The 25,279-nt window shown below is 45.9% G+C and overlaps 1 protein-coding gene across 6 annotated transcripts in view; it reads right to left on the reverse strand.

Annotated features, from left to right (window-relative positions):
* Positions 1–25,279, reverse strand: part of DIP2C (DIP2 acetate--CoA ligase C (putative)) — a 343,900-nt gene that overhangs the window by 25,775 nt on the left and 292,846 nt on the right. For 4 of the 6 annotated variants that reach the window (XM_088802036.1, XM_088802038.1, XM_088802041.1 and 1 more), the window contains 3 exons: positions 18,652–18,782; positions 8,656–8,824; positions 6,544–6,714 (listed from right to left, as the gene is read on the reverse strand). In XM_088802036.1, coding sequence (XP_088658162.1) covers positions 6,544–6,714; positions 8,656–8,824; positions 18,652–18,782 — 471 coding nt within the window. Of the gene's footprint in view, positions 1–301; positions 2,052–2,105; positions 2,749–6,543; positions 6,715–8,655; positions 8,825–18,651; positions 18,783–25,279 lie in introns of those variants that run through there. The other 2 variants (XM_088802047.1, XM_088802042.1) reach the window with 2 other exon arrangements.

A 25,279-nucleotide genomic window follows, 5' to 3' on the forward strand; every position in this document is an offset into this window, starting at 1 on the left:
TCAAGAATCTGAGACAGCAAGACGTGTTAGGAGCACATGCTTAACCAAATCCGCCCTCTGCCATGGAACACAAGTGAAATCTCCTTGAGTAAGATCCTTCATGCACAGAAATGTCCCTGAATTCTTAAAGACCATCAAATAGTTGCAGAAACAACTAGCAGGAAAGTGAAGTTACTCATTCTAACCCAAACTGATCAGAAATGAAGAGAAACTGAAACTGCAAATTATATTAACCAGAAGAGAGGATTAACCTTAAGTCCAGTGGTGAAAAAAATGTCTTACGTGTGGACACATAACATGATTGTACTGACATTGTTTTTCTCATTGGTGGAGAAGTAGCGCTTCAGGTGGGGCTAAGTACTTCCTGAACAGTCACATTTAAAGCTCAGCTGTAGATGTGCAGACGTACAGCACACAGCACACAAAGCCCAGCACAGACACGATACCGCTTCAGCCGAGTGGCAGTTGACTCGCACGCTGTAGTATTAGGATGACCCAGGATCAGCACACACCTCCTTGAGTTCATGCAGATGTTCTCAGTAGAAACGTGTAAAACAGACACAAGTGCCTGACACTGGGCACATCTGCTGTGCTGGGTATTTGAGGGGCCAGGGAGGTCATGGGGGGCAGTCCCTGCAGGTGTGGGTGATGGGTGCTCACCACGGGCCCACGTCGGCAGCTGAGCGCCACACAGTGTCCCACCTGCAAGGCACTGGGCCGTGTTCTCTGGCCGTCCTAGCGGAGCCACGCAGGAACAGTATTTTGATCGAGGTCTAACAGTGAAAGGCACAGATCTCACGTGTCTGGCTAGGTGAACTTTGACAAATGTACACACCATGGGACACCACCCCAAATAGCACATAAAACTGGGTCAACCGACGGTATTCCCCAAGACTCTGACTTTCCGCTGCTCACACCACGTGAAGGTTAGTCCAACCTGGCCTCGGCTTCATGTGAATGGTGCAGCATGCTGTGCGTTCCTCTGTGTCGGCTGCGGTCACTGAGAACACCACCCTTAGAGTCCATCAAGTGGCTACTCATCCCTTTAAGTTCTGACAGGTGTCCACTGTATGTGTCATCACCACCTTTGTCCTGTGGCCACTGACCATCTGCCTTACTCCCAATATGGGGCTGCCATGAAAAAGCTGCTGTAAAGCTTCTCACATAAATGTTTGTGGACGTAATTTCCCAGCACACTTCCAGACACGCTTGCTGTTCATGGGGCTGAAATGCAATGAACTTCCTAAGAAGCTGGCATCACTCCCCAAATCATCACGGTGACAAACGGAATGAACACGTGATTCTTTTCTAGTGAAAATCACAGCTTCAGCATAGGGCACTGCATGCTGAGCCCTGACTCGTGTCCTGTCCTTGCAGCTGACCCACAAAGGGCCTTTGGGAATTATACAAAATGAGGACCACTAGCAGGTGTGGGTCCCCCTTGCACAGGCTGAAGCCAGCACGCCACGTAGCTTAAATGCATATTTTCCTGATGAAAGATGACCTGGGCACCATATCACGCACTTATTTGTCAATACCTTCTTTGCGACGTGTCCACTCAAGCCTTTTGTCCATTTTTTATTAGGTTTTCTATTGTTGATTTGTAGTTTCTAATATATTCCTGATATATTATTACGAATATATTTCCCCAGTCTGTAATTTTCTTATTAATCTTCTTAAATATGTTGATTAAAATTAATTTTAACTTCAGTGAAGTCCAGTGAATCATGTTTTTCTTTTATGGTTAGTGCTTCTTGTTAGTCCTAAGAGAACTTTGTATATCCAGAAGTCACAAAGATATTCTATGATACTTTCTTCTAGAAGCTTTACTCTGGAAGTTTTAGTATAGACTTAGGTCTGTGATCCATCCAGGTTTCTTTTTTGTGTATTTTATGAGGAAGGAATTGAGGTTACTTAATTTCATCTTCAGTTGTCCCAAAACTGTTTGTCCCAAAACCTTCTCATTCCCTTCAAGAAAAACTGACATTGATGGCTTGCGTTCGGGGACTGCCGACCCAAAAACTTCCGCGAAAGCACATCCGTTTCTGCGGCTGCCGAAGATAAATAACAAAGGAGAAGCTCAGATGTTTCTGTGCTTGTTTGGTTCAAGGCACAGATGGAAAACATTCTATGACTGACAAGGAATCACGTGTGTGCGTGACAAGAGGAGAGAACCCAAACCAGAGCGAACGTATGCCTGTGTAGCGGGTGGCTCCACGTCGGCTGGACGGCCCCTCACACCCACTGTCCCACACGTTCAGATGGCAGAGCCGACACTGTCCGTTCTGTGTGGGGACGCCCGGGCCAAGCGCACTGGACATGCCAAAGTGTGAAGTGTGTGACTGTGCCCTGTGCTCTCTCCTCGTGTCACCAGAGTGGCCATCTTTCTCTTCCACTGTCTGAGCTTCAAGATGACTGTTACTGTTGATGTAATTCACACAGCTATTCAAAATAAAGCTCATCTCTCAGATAAATTAATCATTATTTTGTTATGTAAGATCAAAGTCTCTGTGTGAGGTGGCTGCGAAGCTTTTTCCCAATAAAGCGAAAACGGAGGTCTCCTTTGGACAACAGGAGACCTCATTTTCCCCTCCTTCTGCTGGCAAGGAGGATACTCACTTTTCTGTTTCACTGAAGTGATTTTCTAAGTCTAACAGGACCAAAGTCCTCTCGGCTCACACTCTGAGTGCAGTAATTGTGGCCGCAGGCAATGTCTTCTTCAGCAGAGGTTAATAAGCACCTGACAGACTTAAGAATACCACGGGAAATTTATGTTAGAGCTGATTAAACTGAGAAGTCATTAATTTGATCTTTCTAAGGTTCACCTTGGTCATAAACTCAACCAATCAAAATTGTTTTAAATTCAAGTCATTTTTTTTAATTAGTTTCAGGTGCACAAGACAAAGCAAAACTTAGACGTTTATCATTTATATCCCTCACACTGTGTGAACCCCCCTCCCCCCATCCACTATCCCTCTGTACGTTCCCCAAATCAATTTTCAAAACCCCATGGTCATCCAAGTCATTTTTAACAGCTAAGGATTCTGGGAAATGTCATTTCTGCATATACCAAATGGCTTATACTCGTACGTTCCCTTCTTCTGCAGAGTCTAAAATATACCAACAGGTCATGTAAAGTCAAAGTCATCCACACTTTTTATGAGTCCGTTCCTTTGCCATGGTGCCACAACATGGCACTCAAAGGGACAATGGCAAAATAATTAATGTGACAATTCCTGCCTCAAAATGATTAAAGGCGTAAAACAAGTCACCAGTTTCTAAGGTGAAAGAATTGAGACAGTAGCTTCGCAGAAATTACTGTCTCAAGTTTTATTTTTCTATATTTGGAATTGTCTCATTCAAGGTTTTATATTTGCCAATTTGTGTACCTGACAATGATGTACTCATCAGTGCTCATGATTTCGCTTACATTAAAATACCAGGGTTTCACATGAGAGCAGGTGTTATGGAGCAGGCAGCACAGCCCGTGACACTGCTCCCAGAATGTCCCACCACACACCGGACACATATGTGGCTTTTGAACCACTCGATTTCGGTCACATGGAAACAGCAGGTCTGATTTAAGATGTCAGAGGAAAGGAAACAGCTGAAAACCGAAGCCAGACTACTCTGCACACAGCTATAAGAGGGACTGCTTCACACGGTCACTCAGCCACAAACAGAACTGGCACTCACAAAGGCTCTGGGCTGCCCTCCTGAGCGAGAGGAGAGCCAGCTACATACATGCTGCCTGGGGGCACGGGGTCCACCGGGCGCGGTCCGTTGGTAGTTTTGTCTTTTTTTTTTCCCCCAAGTGAAGTTGTTGTCCTTTCAGTCTTAGTTGTGGAGGGCGCAGCTCAGCTCCAGGTCCAGTTGCCATTGCTAGTTGCAGGGGGCGCAGCCCACCATCCCTTGCGGGAGTTGAACTGGCAACCTTGTGGTTGAGAGGACGTGCTCCAACCAACTGAGCCATCCGGGAGCTCAGTGGCAGCTCTGTTCAAGGTGCCATGTTCAATCTTAGTTGCAGGGGACGCTGCCCACCATCCCTTGCGGGACTCAAACCGGCAACATTGTGGTTGAGAGCCCACTGGCCCATGTGGGAATCGAACCGGCAGCCTTTAGAGTTAGGATCACGGAGCTCTAACCGCCTGAGCCACAGGGCCGGCCCCGGTTTTGTCTGTCTTGAGGGTAAATGCCTCTTTTTCCAGGGCGCCCTGACCTGAGGTCTGAGACGCGGATGCTGCTGGCACTGAGCTTTACTTGGAAGGAAGACTTGGTCATGACGACACCGTGGACTCGCATTTGATGGCGATTCCCAGTGTGGCTCCTTGTGGATGAGGACGTCACTCACACGACAGGTGGGGATCGAGTGTAGTGTAACAGGGGTTCACATCTGGAAGGGACTGTGTGACCATGGGAGGCACTGGCTCTCCAACACAACTGTCCCGAGCACAGGGGACGGGACAGTTATGTGCGTGACAACGAAATATGGTAGAAGCATGAAGTGGTGGAAGGGACAAACTCACAAGAAGAACACCCCTGGGGGTCAGAGAGCTGCCTCTGCCCCATGGAGATGGGGGTGGCCCGTTTGAGGCCCAGAGTGGTGGGACTTGCTAGGCCAGGAAGTGACAGCATGAAGGCAGACAATGTCATTCACTATAAAAACGTAAAGTGGGGACAGAGCAGCTTGAGGCTGGATTGTGAAAGGTTCGGGATGCCATCAATGAAGACTATTCTTGCAAAGTAAAAACCAACCCCTAACTATCTAACTTTAAACCTCACATGTCAGACACGTCTGATTCTCAGCCACAACAACCGTCATCTTTCCCAAAGACCAGGAGACTCTTGAGGAAGCGGGACTGGGTTCTGCAAACACTCCCGGACACCACAGCTTGTGAACTGCAGGGCTTGGACACTCGGACACGGCCCCCTCCCTCATCTAGACAGTGGGGTCCCTTAATGGACCAGACGCCTCTGCTATAACAGGACTGCCCTCCTCTAGATGCCTGGAGAAAAACCGGGACCCTGCTGAGTAAGGGTCACAGACAATCAACTGAGAAAACAGCGTCATCAAAAAACAACGAATCCATGAAAGCAAACGTGCCCTCTGACCTACTTCACACACAGTGGTCACTGCGATGCTTCCAGGGGAAGACAGTAAAACGTTCAGGGCTTTAAAGATTCAGGTACAGGGTCTGGGACACCCTGGCTCTCTGTGCTTTTAATGGTGATTCTGGGAAGGTGGAGTTATGGGTGTTGTTATTTACTTATTGTCAAATATGTACTTTCTGGTTTTGTTTTCTAAAATGAATATTCTTTTATTAAAAAAAAAACAGAGCAGAAAAAAAAAAGGAAATTCAGCCTATAAAAAAATTCCAAAACTTTCAGGTTATTTCCCTTGTTGTCTAAACAGTCACAACAATTCAGCTTTAGTTAAAACATTTAACAAGCCTTTCTAAGCATTTATTCTCTGTCAGGCCTGTAGAAATACAGCAGGGAGCAGGACACACGGGCTGTCTGCCCTCAGTACCTGGGCTACATTCGCTCTGTTTGCATGGTACCACCGTCACAGATTTCACATTTTGCAAAAATGAACAGAAAGCGTACGTTTCAGTGACTGGCCTCAAGGCTTCATACTTGCTGCCACCATCACCCAAATTCTGCAGTCCCTCCACTTCACAGGACACCTGGCGGGGACGTCACGTCAAGAGGCCTTCCGAGGGCCCCTCCCACAGTCGCCTCCCATGTGTTCATGCCCCTCCTTCCCCTATCACGCTGCTCACTTTTACTAAGAACACTTTATTCATTTACTGACAAACTTATGTGTACGTTCACTGTCCATCTCGTGGGTTACGAGGAAACGGTCAGTGACAGCAAGAACTCCATCATATGTATCCTGGTGGGGTCACAGATGGGTCACAGTGGGGGGCGGGGAGCGGGATGACTTGTGCACCTGCCGTGTTCGAAGGTGAGGCTGGAGGAAGGGCCCTGGGCAGAGCGCCACAGTGCTCGCCACGGACTGGGTCTCGTGTCAGCTCAGAAAGCGGGGAGCGGTGGGGAGACTCAGAAGCAGGCTAGAGAACGGGGAAAGAAGACAAGCACTTTCAGCCATGGGGGATGCCAGGCATCTGCGCCATAGAAACACAGCCATAGTTATTTCTAAGTTGTCACAGCAGCAAATTCCCAAACCTGCCTCAAATACTGAGCCTTCCTCCAGAAGTCTCTGTCACACAGAGAACAAGCACTGCAAGAGACGGGATTTCTTGCCATGACGAAACATTTGTATCTAATCTTTGAAAAACAGCTCTCCCTGTTACAAAAATTAAAATGTTCAGGACAGGATAACTGCTATGAAAGGTGGTTTACTGACAAATACAGAATAAAAGAAAGGAAGAAAGAAACAGGGCCAGTCACATGCTTGATTACAAGGTATCTTCTCAACGTAGCTGAGCGTCAGCCAGGGAGCGGGCTGGGCTGGAGCGTGTGTGCTTCTGTCACCAGAGCCACTCTCCCGCCAGCACTATGGGCGTCAACAACACTCACCTGTAAGCAAATCGCCAGGTTCACGCGGCAGCCGAACGAGGTGCTGACGGCCCGCGGGTGGAGGCCCAGATCCTTGAACAGCTTCGAGAAGGACTGGGTAAGTGCTATTCGAGGCCGCTCCTCAGCGACCACCACACACGTCCGCACGCGGGACAAGTCCAGTCCTCGCGCCTGGGGACAAGAGCGGTAAGAGGTTAGCTGTGCAAGAGCCTGGGTGTGTGACCTCCTCAACCAGACCCGTCATACAGCCTAGTCCACACAGATACCCATCTCCAGGCTCTGTGCTTCCACTGAAACCTTCCAGGATATCTGGGCAAAAAAAATCAGCCAGTCAACCACACATTCCTAGGTGGTCAGGGCGCTGGGACAAACATATTTTAAATAACAGCAGAAGCAACCCTGAGAATGAGGGTTCGGAGCAAAATAAAGGCCGGGCTTTGCGGGAGAAAGGAAGCATTTGTACGCATGCCTGCAGACACGGACACAGGAGCACACACTGGAGAGAATGACAAGACCCATTTTAATACAGGATGGACAACCAAAAGGCAGCTCTCCTTTTATGCCCCATGAGACTTCAAAGGTCACAGATAACTTTTGTAACCAAGGGCATAGGCTTCTAAGGGACGCACACGACTAAGTGTACCTCAGTTCTGCCCCAAATTCAGTCAACTGAGCAGAATGGCAAAACACAGAGGAGGAGGAATTCAAGGGAGTAAAACACACTCTGTGGTGACAGCTGGCACGCCCTGTGTGCTGAGAATTGTGGTTAAACCTGAGGGGAGTGGAACGTGGTGCTGACTCTAACGGCCACAGGCAGACCCACTCGGTCCTTCAAGCACCTGCAAGGTGGCCTTGGTACAGGGACAACTGGCAAGGGCTCCTGAACTGAGGAAGGAAGCACAATTCAAGAAATCTTTAACACTGGAATTTAGTGCATAGACAGGATTTGATATCCACACAGTCACACAGGAAACGGTAAAATCTGGGTGACACAGTGCTTTGCACAGGTGTATGTTTGGGAGGCAATGCAGCCAGATGGTTTGGGGTGCTGGACCTGGAGCCAGAGACTCAAAACTGAGCCCCAAAGTTTATGAAATGCAAGAACTTCGAAGAGTGCTAAGTTCTCTGTAACTTAAGTTGCCTCATTTTAAAAAGGAAGACAATGGTTTCTATTTCAGAGAGCGGTGGCAAAGGTGAAATGAGTCACTTATGATATCACTGTTCCAAATGTACACAATCATTTTGCAACGTGTTCAGGTGAACATGAGTAACAGTTATGTTTTATTAATTTATTTCCCTGTATAAATATGTAACTTCAGGTAATTATACATTTATTTATGTAACTTAATATCAAAGTTATCTTGCATTTTAATTCCCGGTTCAAGCTTAATACACTAGGTGTGAAATGGGAAACAAAGTTCAGGAGAGACAAATGCATCCCTTTGCCGTCTGTATGTGCACACACATGTGATCTGTGCACACGGCGCCCACGACACATGTGGATGTGATCTGTGCACACAGCACCCACTTATCTGGGCTGTGATAGTGAAAAGTGCTTGGAATATAAACCACAGCAGGCCGTGTGATTATTCCCTCCTAGTTACTTGGATAAGAAGCGACTTAATTTACCTGAAAAATATGTCCATCCCAGTGTCCTTGGTTTAAATGAAGGGAGATGATATTATTGTCAGATAATGATAATTATATATTAAAACATCAAACCACTGTTCACTTAATTGCAAAAATGAATTTCGGTGAGGACCCAGACCTACAAATCAGTCTTCAGAGAAAACAAAAGTGAGTGTCTGAATTCAAACGTGTGACTTCAAAACCAGTGTCAGAATGAAATTAACTGTGCTGGAGAATTCAGCAACAAACAGAAAAGCAATGTAGGGCCACTCGTGTCGAGAGAGGGAATGAGATACCGTGCTTGTGTGAGCAGGGGACACACTCCCGCTGTGACCGGGTTCACAGCAAACAACCTGCAAGCTTCAGGGGACAGCGGGGTAGCCCTCGACTATTGTGATGGCTGTTTTCGCTTCAGCAGCCCCTCCGTGGCCTCGGACACTCGAAGCGCCCCCAGGCCCCTACGGGGCGGGTGATGGCGCTTACCTTGAGGGACTCTGTCTGCGAGCCCAGCCCCTTGGTGCAGAGCTCCATCACTGAATAGGAACAAAACGTATCGCGGACTTTGTACTGACTGACGGCAAGCAGCCACAAGGCAGGGTTGGTTTCCAGTTCCGACGGTGGGATGAGGATGGACTGGTGCCCAGAGTACACACTGCAGGGGAGACAGGGTGAGCAAGGCTGAGGACAGGCCACCCGGGGCCCCGAGATGCCCGTGGGAGACGGGGGTCAGTGAGGCTGAGGACAGGCTGCCCGGGGCCCCGAGATGTCCATCGTCCATGAGCGACAGGGCATTACCGGCAACTCTGCTCTGAGGGACGTCCAAGTACCAAACAAAAGCGTGTGTGTGGAAACATCCTTGAACAAAAGAACCCTAGGAATTGTGACCCAGGGTTACTACTGTGTTGAGCACACGCCCCAGTCATCTGAGCTGTGACACGGAGGTTTCTCTCAAGCTGACACTTAACAAACTGGGCTCTTTTCCACAGCAGGAAACACGTGGCTGGATTTTGGTAAAATGCTTGGAAGTTTAGACTGGAGTCAGCAAACTCTCTGCCCGTCTCTGTAATGGTGTCACTGGGCCACGGCTACTCAGAGTCCACGTGCAGACTCAGCGTGTGACAGAGACACAGACCCTCGACCACTCAGCGGCAGTCTGGGAAGGCGTGCCTGCCCATTGCTGTAGAAAACTGACATGCAGAGGAAATGAATGAAAGGGAACTCGGCACATGAACTCTGTAACTCAATTCTTCAGAATGATCCCAACAGATCACTTTCTAAGAATAATACAGTAAAAAGGATCTTCTAGGGACAAAAAACTCATAGATAAAACAGCACAATGGCTATGTTATGATACTAAAGCCAATTCTTCTTGAACAAAACCAACCTCACATTAAAAATTTCAAGACTGTTTACAATAGAATCCAACTGGTTTAAAAAATGTAAGGAAATTAAGCTGGCTCACAAAATCTACTTTAAACATGGCCCTTAGAAGGAAAAGTATTCTTCAGGGTGTTTGGGGGCAACTTTCCATTTTTCTTTATTTTCCATCCCAAAGTTTCATTTATGTTTGTCAAAAGGAAAGACAGCAAACACTGACCTTTTCTGTTATCTTCTCAAAGGGCTTAATCATCTGAAATTTGTCCTTGGGATATTAATTTAGGTCATTAAAGATCCCTTTATAGTAAGGGTATTCAAGAGATCAAATAACATTACAACAAACATGTCTAAATGATAAAACACTGACAGTTGGCATGTGTTGTTTCTTACACTGGAGACATACCATATTATTCTTAAAATAACCTTCTGAGAACTATACACTTGGGGTCTGAGAACAAACCAAACGTCTCCAGGACACGGGTCCTGTGGCCGTCTGTTTCCAAGGGCCTGTGAGAGCTAAGACAGCATGTCCTCTCCCCCTGGGACCCTGGTTCTTGGAGGCAGGCAGCTCCGAGGGCAGTGGTAAGCACGAGGGAATGCCCACAACTGGCTCAGTGGAAGCTGCGGTTTTGTTTTGCTACCGTGGACACAGTCTTTCAGTCCTCTTCTGTCACCTGCAGGCCAGTGTGGCAGAATCAGCCTGCACATCTGGTGTGACTGAACTAGAGCCTTTCTCAGTAGCTTATAGTGAAGACGGTTATTTTCTGAGAATTTCTGGAACCTGAATTTTTCTAGTTTAGATCTTAACTTCAAAAACAACAAAATGAATGAAAAGACATTCTGGAATATTTCTCCCAGCCTGTGGTCTCTCTTTTCGCTCTCTTGACAGTGTTTTTTACAGAGCAGAAACTGTTAACTTGAATGAAGGCCAGTCTATCGATTCTTTCTTTTGTGGATCGTGCCTGTGGTGTCATATCTAAAGAGTTATCACCAATACCAAAGTCAGCTAGGTTTCCTCCTGTTCTATCTTCTAGGAGTTTCATAGTTTTACGTTTCACACTTAGGTTTCTAACCCACCTTGAGCTAATGTTTGCGAAAGCTGTAAGTCTGTGTCAAGATTCATATTTTTGCCTGTGGATATCCAGTCGCTCCAGCTCCATTTGATGAAAAGACCATCTTTGCTCCATTGTGTTATCTCTGCTCCTTTGCCAAAGACTGGGTGCCTATATTTAAGTGGGGCTAGTCCTGGCTCTTTGCAACACCAACAGTGACCCTGATGTAGATTTTGGACTCTGGGTGACGATGACGTGTCAATGTGGGTTCAACAACAGATTGTAACAAATGTCCCATCAGGTGGGGGGTGGTGGTGGAAGAAGGGAAATCTCTGTGCCTTACTCTCAGTTTTGCTGTGAACCTCAAACTGCTCTGAAAAGTAACGTCTATTAAAAAATTTAAAACATGGGTAACCAGTAGAGGGAAAAAAAAAGACATTGTGGTAACTAATATAAACAATTGTAAACTACCACAACTTGGGCACTCAGTAAGGCAGCCACATGGCTCACTGGGACACACATTACCCCGCGTGTCATATGGGCTTGTGTGTTGTTCTCTTTTTAATAAAGATTTTATGAAAACCCATACATTTTAAGCCTAGAATTAAATGAATTTTAGTAAATTGCAGGTTGTAGAATTATCACAATGCAGTTCTAGAACATTCCATCACCCTAAACGCAGGCTTATGTCCGTCCCTTTGCATTCAGTTCTGTTTCCAACCCTCACCACAATCATTCCATTTTCTGTCTCTATAGATTTGCCTTTTCCGCATATTTCAGATAAATGGCACCATGATACAACCACATAACGTGTGGCTTTTGGGTCTGGTTTCTTTCACTGAGCACATGGGACGTTGATCAGTGTGGCAGCTGCCGTCCATCATATGGATGTGACAAATAGAGTATCCACTTGCCAGTTGGTGGACATTTGGATTTTTTTAAAACGAAGGCTGCTATGAGCACTGCAAGCACCAAGCGTCTGTGTGGACACGTGTCCCTTTCTTTTTGGTAGGTGCTTATGAGTGGCACTGCTGGGTCCCATAGTAAATGTGCACTTAAGTTTTAAGAACATGCAAACTGTGCTTTCACCATTTTCCATTCCCACCAACAGTGTAAGAGAATCTGTTCCGCACATGGCTGGTTACCAATGCTTTATGGTGTGTGTTTTGGTAAAACGTCTGTTCAGATGTGCTGTTCATCTGTAAACCATGTTGCTTGTCTCTCACTGTGTTGAAAAGTCCCTTTATTTCTGTTTGGAAGGGGTTTATCGGATAGATGATTTGTAAATATCTTTTCCAGTCTGTGACTTGTCTTTTAACTTTCTTAATGGTGTCTTGATGCGTAAAAGTTTTAAATTTTGTTGGAAGTCCAAATTATCAACATTTCATGTACATATTGTGCCTCTGATGTCATATCTAAGAGCTCTTTGCTAACCTAGGACAATGAGTATTAACTTTGATGTTTTCTTCTGGTAGTTTTATACTTTCACTCTTACATTAAGGTCTGTGATCCACGCAGAGTTAATTTATGTACATGATGTTAGGTAACTATTTAATCTTTTTGCATATGGCTGTCCAATTTTCCCAGCATCATTTGTTGAAAAGACTATCCTCTCTCCATTGAGTTGCCTTGGTTCCTTTGCTGAAAAATCAAATCACCAACATCTAAGGGCTTATTTCTGGACTCTCCATCCTGTCTCAGTGGGTATTTTATGTGCCTACATTCTTTATGTCTGTACCATGCTGTCTTGGTTATACTAATAAGCGTTGAAATTGGGTAGTCTGGGTTTGCCAACTTTGTTATTCTATTCCAAAATTATTTTGGATATTGTGGGTCTTTTATTTATATTCCAGAATCATGTCATCAATTTTGGCCAAAAAAAACCCCCAAACAAACCTGGCTGAGATTTTAACAGGGATTACATTGAATCCCTAGACCAATATGGTGAGAATTTCCATTTTAACAATATTGAATCTTATAATCAGTGAATATCAACTATCTGACATACTTTTTAAGACATGTATTATCTTTAAAATATTTTCAGGTGACTTTGTTGTATCAATGATTCTTAGATAAACCCTTTTCTACTTCATGACTGAAGGAAACTTTAGGATGAAGACATAAAAAAAAATTGTTTGAATTGATTTTTAAAAAACACTTTGAAACAATTACAAAGTTACAGAAAAGTTCCAAGTAAGTAAAAATAACTTTCCCCTAGAGTCATCTGATGGTGAGTCACTGCCCCTGAACACTGGAGGGGGTATTTCCCGCAAGTAAGTATATTTTCCTCTGTAAGCCAATTAAGACATCAAACTCTGGAAACAGACATTTTTTCCATCTAAGCCTCAGACCCTACTCAAGTTCTGCCTAATGATACCACACAGCGAAAAGATGAAGTTCAGAGTCTCTGCTGCGTGAAGCTGACAGCCAGCCCTGTCTGGAGCTTCCTTGAGCCACGACAATGGCGTCCGTGAAGCTGACAGGCAGCCACACTGCAGTGTCCCTCAATTTGAGTGTCTGATGTCCCCATGATTAGATGCAGGAGACATGTCTTCAGACATTTCTTTTCCTCATTGTGAGCCTCCCAGTGACAGTGTCCCACTGTTGACCAGCTTCACTTTGACCTCTGGATTCAGGCTTCTGTTCTGTGAAGACTCCCGCTGCCCTTTGTAATCAACATCTGCCATGTAGATCCTTGTGCCTCGCTGTGCTTGCAATCTGTTCATCTATTTATATCTGAAGAGTCAGACAATTTCCTATTTTATTCAAAGTGTTAGTAACCTACTACAATCTTTATTCATTTTGACGCTCAAATTGCCCAGTTTGGCCAATGGAATCCCTTTCAAGCTGGTGCTTTGGTCCTTTCGGTCCCCATCATTCTGTGAGCACCTCTTGTTTTCTCGCACAAAAAGACGTGCAGGCCATCTTGTACACTTCCTGGGACAGCTCTGAAATCAGCCATTTTTTGAAGGAGTCTGGCTCATTTGGGAGGAACACGGCATGTGCCATGTTTACAGACGCTCGGGGCTCCTCACTACCGCTGGGGCTCCCAGGTCCAGTTCTGACACACAGACAGGGGTCCTCTGAGGTCAGTGGTTCCAAATAGGCTTCCTTCTCCATTGGCCAAATGTGTGTGAGGTCACTTTGGCTCTACTGTTGGGATGGAATATCCTGAACTGTTTCCCAAGAAAAATGTCACCCACAGTGAAATGCCACTGCATTCTAGATTGAGGCAAAAATCATTAAAATATTTTAATTGTTCAGTTCTATTTGCTCTCTCAAAAAGTTTAATTGTCCTAACTAGACTGTTAGTGTTTTTTAAAGATACAGGACTAGATTTTAATCCTATCTAATACTATTAAATATTATGAATGCATCAAATAATTGTTTCAGAAGTGTCTGAAGACATGAGGAAATATCTACTACAGACGATTAAGGAAAAAGGGAAATTATGAGGCATTTCATGCTGTTGCATATCGGTTTTATAAATACACTGATGCACATTTACAAAATTGTACGAGGTATGATGAAACAATACAGTGAATGTTTTAAAAAAATTATTATAGCAAAAGACACATTGCTATTAATCCCCCTCAAAATACTCCCCTTCGCTTTGAACACACTTATCCCATCATTCTTGCCACTTTTTGAAGCAGTTCTGGAAGTCCTCTTTTGTGAGTGTCTTTAGTTGCTCTATTGTGGCTGCCTCGATGTCCTGAATCATTTTGACTTTGGGGAAGAGCCAGAAGTCACACGGTGCCAGATCTGGTGAATAAGGTGGATGAGGACACACCGTAACGTTTTTATTGGACAGAAATTGCCATTTACCAGAAGCGATGTGTGACAACGGAGCATTGTCATGATGGAGGATGATTTATGGCACACTTTAAAATACACGTTCTCTCAACCGACTGACTGCTCACACCTGACTGATTGCACTGAACAAGTTGAAACTTGTCACACACACTGTTACTAAGGCTCGATGTGACATTTCTCGTATTAAAGATCCCTACCTTTCCATTGGATGGCACTCGACAGCAGCATTCATCGTATTTTCTGATCACAATGGAAAGGATCTGTGTCACACATCGCTTCTGGTACGGCAATTTCTGTCCAATAAAAATATTATGTTGTGTCCTCATCCACCATATGCACTACATCTGGCACTGGCTCTTCCCAAAGTCAAAATGAGTCAGGACATCGAGGCAGCCATGACAGCACAACTAAAGACACTCATGAAAGAGGACTCCCAGAACTGCTTCAGAAAGTGGCAAGAACTATGGGTTAAGTGTTTCTAAAGCGAGGGGGAGTATTTTGAGGGGGATTAGTGGCAATGTGTCGTTTACTTTAGTAAATTTTTTAAAATTTAAACATTCACCATATCTTTTGATCACACCTCATGTGTGCACTTAAAGATTTATGAGTGAACTCATGCGTTGTTTGGTGTTTGCTTTAAAATGTTCCATATGAAAAAGGGACAGAAAAATTAGAAAGATGGAGAAAACAAAACAGGCAACAGGTAGACCCTGTGAATCTGGAGGGTGGGCACTGGAGTCCACTGCAGCATTTACACACTTGCTGTGTTAATAAAAAAAAAAAGCTATACTGCATTGGAAGATAAACTCAGAAAGACTATATGCCAACTCTAACTGAAGATTTCGTGGTATCAGTAGGTGGTATGATTATTGATAGCTTTATTTTCTTCTTTGTATTACTCTGCATTTTCTAACATTTGTACAGTGAACATATATGTTTAACAGAAAAAAAATGCCAGTAAGCCTCCATGTTCACCCTCTCTATAAACACTGGCTATGAGCCTGGCTCCGCGGGCTGCTGGCTGAGGCCAGTGTAACTTGGAGGGGAAGGCAGTGTGACCTGCAGCGTAGGACAGTGTGACCTGACGGGAGGGCAGTGTGACCTGCAGTGTAGGACACTGTGACCTGGAGGGGAGGGCAGTGTGACCTGGAGAGGACAGTGGACCTGGAGGGAAGACCAGTGAACCTGAAGGAGAGGACAGCAGACCTGAGGACAGTGTGAACTGAAAGAGAGAACACTGTGACCTGCAACGTAGCACAGTGTGACCTGGAGGGGAGGACAGTGTGACCTGCAGCGTAGGACAGCGTGACGTGGAGGGGAGGACAGTGTGACCTGCAGTGTAGAACAGTGTGACCTGGAGGGGAGGGCAGTGTGACCTGCAGTGTAGGACAGTGTGACCTGGAGGGGAGGGCAGTGTGACCTGCAGCGTAGGACAGTGTGACCAGGAGGGGAGGGCAGTGTGACCTGCAGCGTAGGACAGTGTGACCAGGAGGGGAGGGCAGTGTGACCTGGAGGGGAGGGCAGTGTGACCTGCAGCGTAGGACAGTGTGACCTGCAGGGGAGGGCAGTGTGACCTGGAGGAGAGGGCAGTGTGACCTGCAGGGGAGGGCAGTGTGACCTGCAGGGGAGGGCAGTGTGACCTGCAGCGTAGGGCAGTGTGACCAGGAGGGGAGGGCAGTGTGACCTGCAGCGTAGGACAGTGTGACCTGGAGGGGAGGGCAGTGTGACCTGGAGGGGAGGGCAGTGTGACCTGCAGCGTAGGGCAGTGTGACCTGGAGGGGAGGGCAGTGTGACCTGGAGGGGAGGGCAGTGTGACCTGGAGGGGAGGGCAGTGTGACCTGCAGCGTAGGGCAGTGTGACCAGGAGGGGAGGGCAGTGTGACCTGCAGGGGAGGGCTTTGTGACCTGGAGGGGAGGACAGTGTGACCTGCAGGGGAGGGCAGTGTGACCTGCAGCGTAGGGCAGTGTGACCAGGAGGGGAGGGCAGTGTGACCTGCAGGGGAGGGCTTTGTGACCTGGAGGGGAGGACAGTGTGACCTGGAGGGGAGGGCAGTGTGACCTGCAGGGGAGGGCAGTGTGACCTGGAGGGGAGGGCAGTGTGACCTGGTGGGGAGGACAGTGTGACCTGGAGGGGAGGACAGTGTGACCTGGAGGGGAGGGCAGTGTGACCTGGAGGGGAGGACAGTGTGACCTGCAGGGGAGGGCAGTGTGACCTGGAGGGGAGGACAGTGTGACCTGGAGGGGAGGGCAGTGTGACCTGCAGGGGAGGGCAGTGTGACCTGCAGCGTAGGGCAGTGTGACCTGGAGGGGAGGGCAGTGTGACCTGGAGGGGAGGGCAGTGTGACCTGGAGGGGAGGGCAGTGTGACCTGCAGCGTAGGGCAGTGTGACCAGGAGGGGAGGGCAGTGTGACCTGCAGGGGAGGGCTTTGTGACCTGGAGGGGAGGACAGTGTGACCTGCAGGGGAGGGCAGTGTGACCTGCAGCGTAGGGCAGTGTGACCAGGAGGGGAGGGCAGTGTGACCTGCAGGGGAGGGCTTTGTGACCTGGAGGGGAGGACAGTGTGACCTGGAGGGGAGGGCAGTGTGACCTGCAGGGGAGGGCAGTGTGACCTGGAGGGGAGGGCAGTGTGACCTGGTGGGGAGGACAGTGTGACCTGGAGGGGAGGACAGTGTGACCTGGAGGGGAGGGCAGTGTGACCTGGAGGGGAGGACAGTGTGACCTGGAGGGGAGGACAGTGTGACCTGCAGGGGAGGGCAGTGTGACCTGGAGGGGAGGACAGTGTGACCTGGAGGGGAGGACAGTGTGACCTGCAGCGTAGGGCAGTGTGACATGGAGGGGAGGACAGTGTGACCTGGAGGGGAGGACAGTGTGACCTGGAGGGGAGGACAGTGTGACCTGGAGGGGAGGACAGTGTGACCTGGAGGGGCGGGCAGTGTGACCTACAGGGGAGGACAGTGTGACCTGGAGGGGAGGGCAGTGTGACCTGGAGGGGAGGACAGTGTGACCTGCAGGGGAGGGCAGTGTGACCTGGAGGGGAGGGCAGTGTGACATGCAGGGGAGGACAGTGTGACCTGGAGGGGCGGGCAGTGTGACCTACAGGGGAGGACAGTGTGACCTGGAGGGGAGGGCAGTGTGACCTGGAGGGGAGGACAGTGTGACCTGCAGGGGAGGGCAGTGTGACCTGCAGCGTAGGACAGTGTGACCTGGAGGGGAGGGCAGTGTGACCTGGAGGGGAGGGCAGTGTGACCTGCAGGGGAGGGCAGTGTGACCTGGAGGGGAGGGCAGTGTGACATGCAGGGGAGGACAGTGTGACCTGGAGGGGCGGGCAGTGTGACCTACAGGGGAGGGCAGTGTGACCTGGAGGGGAGGGCAGTATGACCTGGAGGGGAGGGCAGTGTGACCTGGAGGGGAGGGCAGTGTGACCTGGAGGGGAGGGCAGTGTGACCTGCAGGGGAGGGAGTGTGACCTAGAGAGGAGGGCAGTGTGACCTGCAGGGGAGGGCAGTGTGACCTGGTGGGGAGGGTAGTGTGACCTGGAGGGGAGGACAGTGTGACCTGGAGGGGAGGACAGTGTGACCTGCAGGGGAGGGCAGTGTGACCTGGAGGGGAGGGCAGTGTGACCTGCAGGGGAGGGCAGTGTGACCTGCAGGGGAGGACAGTGTGACCTGGAGGGGAGGACAGTGTGACCTGGAGGGGAGGAGAGTGTGACCTTCAGGGGAGGGCAGTGTGACCTAGAGAGGAGGGCAGTGTGACCTGCAGGGGAGGGCAGTGTGACCTGGAGAGGATAGTGGACCTGGAGGGGGAGGGCAGTGTGACCAGAGGGGAGGACAGTGTGACCAGAGGGGAGGACAGTGTGAACTGTAAGAGAGGACAGTGTGGCCTGGAGAGGACGACAGTGTGGCCTGGAGAGTGGCGGCTGCTTCCATCCCACCTGCATCAGGGAGAACTCTGAAGGAGGACAGCACCTGGAACACCCACTGATTTAACGCAAATTCCAGACCAGGGAGAACTGCTAGGATTTAAAGGCAAAAGAACAAAGCTTGGGGCCTGTGAGTCCTCTGCTTGGGAAAATATGAGTTCCCAACAAACAACTCTCAGAATGTCCCCAGAGGCTGCCATCTCTGTGGCTTTCAGCATTCTTCACAGAGACTAATTTTTTCAACGCCACAGAATGTGGAGCTCGGTCAGCCGAGCGGGGGTGTTCATTGTTTGGAAGATATTAAAGGGGACACTCACCTGCAGAGGCACCACAGGACAAACCCGAGTCCACAGTAGGGGTCCAAGCAGATGGCCACTTCTCTAGAGGGGTAGAGCTCGCACTGCAGCTTAATGGATCGGCAGAAGGCACTGGTGGCTGAGTGACACATCTACGAGACAGCAGGGCCCAGGGTCAGCAGGACGGGTCACGTGGACAGTCATGCTTTCTGGGCGAGAGTGGGCTGCTATGTGCTCATCAGCCTTCCCGTCCTAATGAGAAAGCCACACGCACCAGCTCCTGGTCCCCAGGGCCTCAGCACCCGAGCAACTGAAGCACAGAGGTGAGTACGCAAGGGTTTCCTCTGTCACCTGCCGCAGTGCCCACTCCCAGGGCAGGGACTGCATCTCATTCATGTTCATCTCCAGGCCCCACACTACGCCTATCATGGGACAGGGGCCAGCAGAGTGTGTGGGCTGAAGCACCCCGTCTTGGGGATCAGGAAATGAGGCTCAGAGAAGGTACAGAGTTGGCTGAAGGTCACACGTCTGAGCTGGAACCAGAGTCCGGTGCACTGAGACACTATCATGTGACAGCTGCCAAAATCTACTCTCAGCCCACCATTAAGGGACAGGAATGTGCTTCCCCACTTCCAGTGTCGGTCCCACTACAGTCGGTATGGAACAAGATTTATTTTAAAGTGCTGTAAAATATATCTAATAAAACCAGTTTTCTCATAGAAGCTTTCTAGCCAATCAAACCTAAGAGGAAAAGGAAAGTGGCAGAAGTGCAGGGACCGGTCCCAGGTCCCAAGTTAATGTGATGTAGCATCTCACCAGAGTGGGACTCTAAAAGGACCAGTAAGAGGATCGCAATGTGCAGGGGACCCCGCAAAATGCCTGGGAAGCGTTCGCTGGTCACTCCAGTGAAAGCTGTCTGAAGAGCAGTGTGCGGGGACCCTTGCACTCAGGGTCACTGGGACAAGCCCTGCCCTGGAGGTTTCACACGGATATTTTGACTGAATGCATACGAGCAATGCCTAATTACTCTAGAATCGAACACAAGTAGCTCTTTGTAGCTTGCTTTCAAAGCTGCAATATTTAAGGAGGAAAAGAGGCTGCATTTATGAAACACTCCTTTAGCCTCCTGTCTCCTGGGTCAGGAGTCAGTAAAACCCGCACTACCAGTGTCACTCACTCAGGTTAGCAGCTAAACAGTGTTTACTGAACCATGCTCTGTGCAGGCACTGCCTACAGCTCGACAACCCAGTTCTTCCGCTCAGCTCAGCCAACAAAAAGAAAGATAGCTATCCAAGGACTTGTTAGTATCAGGCTTCATATTAGGTACTTGGGACAAAAAGAAAAAAAACAAAAAAGTTCTGTCTGTGTCCCCAGGGGCTTGCAATCTAGTGGAAATTCAGAGACAGCCTGAGAGCTGTGCCTGTAAGCACGGGAACAGAGCAAAGAAAGGACCCTACTCTACATCACCCTGGGGTTTTCAGAGGGTTCTGACCCAATTCTAACGAGGACACACTTGTACTTGGATAAAGAATGGTTTCCCCAATGGAATTTAACAGCTGTATACGATGTCAGAGGGGTAGCAGATTGGGAGGTGGGTTATCACTTTGTGAGGGGTGTAAACGTCTATTACATTGCTTTGTACACCTGAAACTAATAAAAAAAATATCAGAAAAAGAAAGGATGGTTTCCCCAAAGCCCATATAACAAACGTTGATGCTCTCCTGTAAAAGAGGCATGGAGAGTGGGGACAGCATGTGCAGGAATCGTGAGGACGCCGCCTGGGCTTATTGTCAAGAGGTGTCTGCCACGGATCTTGGGCCGCTTTGGCTGATGCAAAGTATATGCCCACTCTCGGGGTGCACACCAGTTAAAGTGCACAGGAAAGTGTGCAGAAGCATACTCAGTGGGAGGGAGGGCCACCTGAGTTCTTAGCTATCCTGTGGGAACCACAGCTACATAAACTGTAGGTGTGCTGTGCATCTTCCACCTGACTTCCTTGATGACCCCCATGGACCCACTGTGTTTCCCCGAAAATAAGACCTAGCCAGACAATCAACTCTAATGCATCTTTTGGAGCAAAACTTAAGATAAGACCCGGTCTTATTTTACTATACTGTAAGACTGGGTATAATATAATATAATATAATATAATATAATATAATATAATATAATATAATATAATACCAGGTGTTATATATTACTTTTTGCTCCAAACAATGCATTAGAGCTGATGGTCTGGCTAGGTCTTATTTTGAAGACCTATTAGGAATCTTCAGAGTTCAAATTACATTTTCAAACAGGTAATTTTATAAAACTTAATTGAACATATAAACATATATCATGAGTGTTATACTAAATCAGACACTTTATAGCCCACTATGGGGAAAACAGTCTTCCAGATAAACTTCTCTCTCAACTCTTGGTATGTAATTCAACACTCAACAACATTTTGTCCAAAAGCTGAAACTAAATTGGAATTTCTTCCTGAGAAAAATGGTGACCTGTACAAACACACAGGTAGAGGGATTTCCTTCTGGAGAAGACTCTAAGCCAGATGATTTCAACTCTATTTATGTCTCTCAGTATTTAAAGCAGATTAAATGACATCACAATGTATTTCACTTCAGGTACTCATCAAATAAATTTAACGGTCAAAAGTTTAAGAAAAATGTTTAGGAATTTGACAGAAAGTCTAGTAATTCAGCTCTCTGAGATTTCTAGGGTCTCTACTTATACTAACTGGAAGCACTAGGAAACCATAATGTAGATTATCTCTGTTTCAAGCAGAAATATCTTTATTGAATTAGGATTTAATATTATAGCTCCCATTTCTGTAGACAATGAAGAAACTGTATGATCAAAAGTGCATCTGTCTTTTGGTTATGACAGTAGGAGGCTCAAAATTAATTTCAGTACTATAGTAAGCATGGTCTAAACACATATCTTAGTTTTTTTTTTTAGTTTAGAGAATTATTTTATTGTATATTGTACTTTATTTGGTGTATCACCTCAAATTCTACTAAAAATCAGAGGAGAGAATTCTTGGAACATGGTAGAGCAGAAGCCCCAGGAGTGTCTCTCAGCGGGACAACTGCACTAGCAGCATCGGATGTAACCAGTTTAGGACTCTCTCTAGGGTCTGTAGAAGGCTTACAACTTCCAGAGACTTCAATGGTAAGCTGGAACTAATTTGGGAGGAATTATCACATGCAAGGCTACAAAAACAGTTGAGGGAGTTTATTAGATTGATAGTGCCATGAAAGAAATTCTCAAGAGAGCTTTGCAGGTTGTACAGAAGGGCACTAGACATAAGTCGAAGGCACTTGAAGAAATAAAGATCTTAGTAACGGTAAATTTAAAGCAGTTATAAAACCAGCCTGAGAAAGGAGGTTTAATACAGCAACTACAGTTGCTACAGTTATACTTAACTGTAGCAATAGTTTGTAAATCTACCTTTCCCCACATGATTTAAGAGACTAATACATTAAAATGAAACAACTGTTAGTCTAAAAACTATTATTATAACTTTGGGTTTTAATTTCACATTTTCCCAACATAATTTAAGAGACTAACGCATTTGAACAAATTATTACTGTATGTTTTGGGCCACACAATGTATAAAGATATAATTTTGTTACATCAACAACTGAAAAAGGTGGGGTTGAAGCTGTACAAACACAGTTTTGTATGTTATTGAAGTTAAGCTTCTATAAATTCAAAATGGAATGCTACAACTTTAGGATGTTAAATGGCATCCCCATGGTAACCTCAAAGAAAATAGCTATAGAATATACACACAAAGAAATGAGAAAGGAATTAAAATGTTTCACTACAAAAAAAAATCAACTAAGCACAAAATAAGAAAGTAATGCAGGAAATGAGAAATAGAAAAGCTATTAAGACATATGGAAACTAGCAAGCTGTGAGAAGTCCCTTCTTATCACTTTGAATATAAATGGATTAACACTCCAAAGACAGAAACTGGTAGAATGGATAAAAACCATGATCCAACCATATGCTGCCTATAAGAGATTCATTTTAGATCAAAAGGCACACACAGTTTGAAAGTGAAAAGATGGATACACATATTCCATGCAAATGGTAACCAAAAGAGAGAAGAGGTAGCTATACTAATATCAGACAAACAGACTTTAAATCAAAAAAAGTTACAGGAGGAAAAGAAGGGCACACACCCCAAAGGACTGACAGCAGCAGCGTCTCGAAGAGAGATCTGAACTCCCATGTTCACAGCAGCACTAGTCACAGTAGCTAATACGTGGGAGTGACCCAAGCGTCCACCGACAGATGCCTGGATAACAACACGTGGTGTGTACAGGCCATGGACTATTACTCAGCCTGAGAAAGGAGGTTTAATACAGCAAGAAAATATAAGAACTATAAACATCTACACACCGAGTAGGAAACCATCAAAATATATAAAACAAAAATTGAAAGAATTGAAGGGAGAAACAGGCAGCTACACAATAACAGGAGACTTCAATACACCACTTTCAATAATGGACAGAAGAACTAGACAAAAGTAAAGAAATAGAGGACTTAAACAACACATTACCACAGTGCAACCCCCAAACAACACAATAAACCAAAGAGACAAACAGACATACTCTATTCAACCACAATAGAATACACATTCTTTTCCAGAGTACGTGGGTCATTTTCCAGGACAGACCATATTTTATGCCACAAATTAAGTCTTAATAGCTTGTAAAAAATAGATATTATACAAAGTATCTTCTCTAACCACAACAGGATGAAATTAAAAATCAGTAGCAAAAGGAAAACTGGAAAACCCACACATTTGTGGAATTTAAACATAGTGCTCTTAACCAGCCAATGGATCAAAGAAGAAATCACAAGGAAAATCAGGAAATAATTACATATAAATAAAAATGAAAACATAACACACCAAAACTTATGGGACACAGCAAAAGCAGTATTAAGGCCGAAATTTATAGCTATAAATGGTTACATTAAAAATCAAGAAAGAGGGGCAGCCGGATGGCTCAGTTGGTTAGAGCGCGAGCTCTCAACAACAAGGTTGCTGGTTCGATTCCCACGTGGGCCAGTGAGCTGTGCCCTCCACAACTAGACTGAAGACAATGAGCTGCCTCTGAGCTGCCAGTGGGGTGTCCGGATGGGTCAGTTGGTTAGAGCGCAAGCTCTTGATGACCAGGTTGGCAGTTAAATTCCCGCATGGGATGGTGGGCTGTGCCCCCTGTAACTAAGACTGAAAATGGCGACTGGACTTGGAGCTGAGCTGTGCCCTCCACAACTAGATTGAAGGACAACGACTTGACTTGGAGCTGATGGGTCCTGGGAATACACTGCTCCACAATATTCCCCTCTCCCTCACCAAAAAGAAATAAATAAATAAAAATCAAGAAAGATCTCATATCAACAACCTAACTTTACAATTTAAGGAATGAGAAAAAGAAGAACAGACTGAACCTAAAGCTAGCAGAAGGAAAGAAATAATAAAGATTAGAGCAAGACAGACAAAAAGAGAATGAAAAAATAGTACAGATAATCAATGAAACCAAAAGTTGGTTTGTGAAAAGCTCCACTAACACACCTCTAGCTAGATGAACTAAGAAAAAAAGAAGGAAGACTCAAATTGCTAAAATCAGGAATTAAAGTAGTGACATTTACTACTTATTCTACAGAAAGATGAGAGTACTATAAACAATCGCACATCAACAAATTGCACAATTTACATGAAATGGAGAAATTCCATTTCATATTATTTGAAACACAAACTATCAGGAAGGAACACAAAACCTACCAAGACTAACTCATGAAGAATAGAAAACCTGAATAAACCTATAACTTGTAAGAAGATCAAAGCAGTGTTTTAAAAAAAAAACCCAACAAAGACAAGCCCTGAACCAACACGGCTTCACTGGTGATTCTACCAAACATTAAAGAAGGACTAACACCAATCCTCCTTAAACTTTTCCACAAGAATGGAAGAGGATGGGAGCATGGAACACTTCCTAACTCATTCTATGATGCCAAAGCCAGACAAAGACACTACAACGAAAGAAAACTATGGATAAACAAACCTTATGAATATTGGGGTAAAACCCTAATATACTAGTTGAGTATACTAGCAAATGGAATCTAGCAACATATGAAAAGGCTATTATACATCATGACCAATTGGGATTTATTCTGAACAGAATGCAAAGATGGCTCAACATGAAAATCAATATAATATATTATATTAAGAGAATGAAGGAAAAAACACACACAGTCATCTCACTTGATGCAGAAAAAGCATCTGACAAAATTCAACATCCTTTCATTAAAAAACACACAAGAGACTAGCAATAGAAGGAAAGTATCTCAACATAATAAAAACAATATATGAAGAAAAACATAGCAAACATCATACTCAATTGTGAGAAACTGAAAGCTTTTCCTCTAAGATAAGGAACAAGGACACACACCTTCTCTCTTTCTATTCAACAAAGAACTGGAAGTTCTAGCCAGAGCAATTAAGTAAGAAAAATAAAAGGCATCCAAAATGGAAAGCAAGAAGTAACGTTATCTCTGTTCACAGGTGATAAGATCTTAGAGGTAAAAAAGCCTAAAGATTCCACAATTGTTAGAAATTATAAATGACTTT

Source organism: Rhinolophus sinicus, chromosome 1 (assembly GCF_057876585.1).
Source record: "Rhinolophus sinicus isolate RSI-liver-muscle chromosome 1, RSI-T2T, whole genome shotgun sequence".
In the NCBI taxonomy this organism is placed as follows: domain Eukaryota; kingdom Metazoa; phylum Chordata; class Mammalia; order Chiroptera; family Rhinolophidae; genus Rhinolophus; species Rhinolophus sinicus.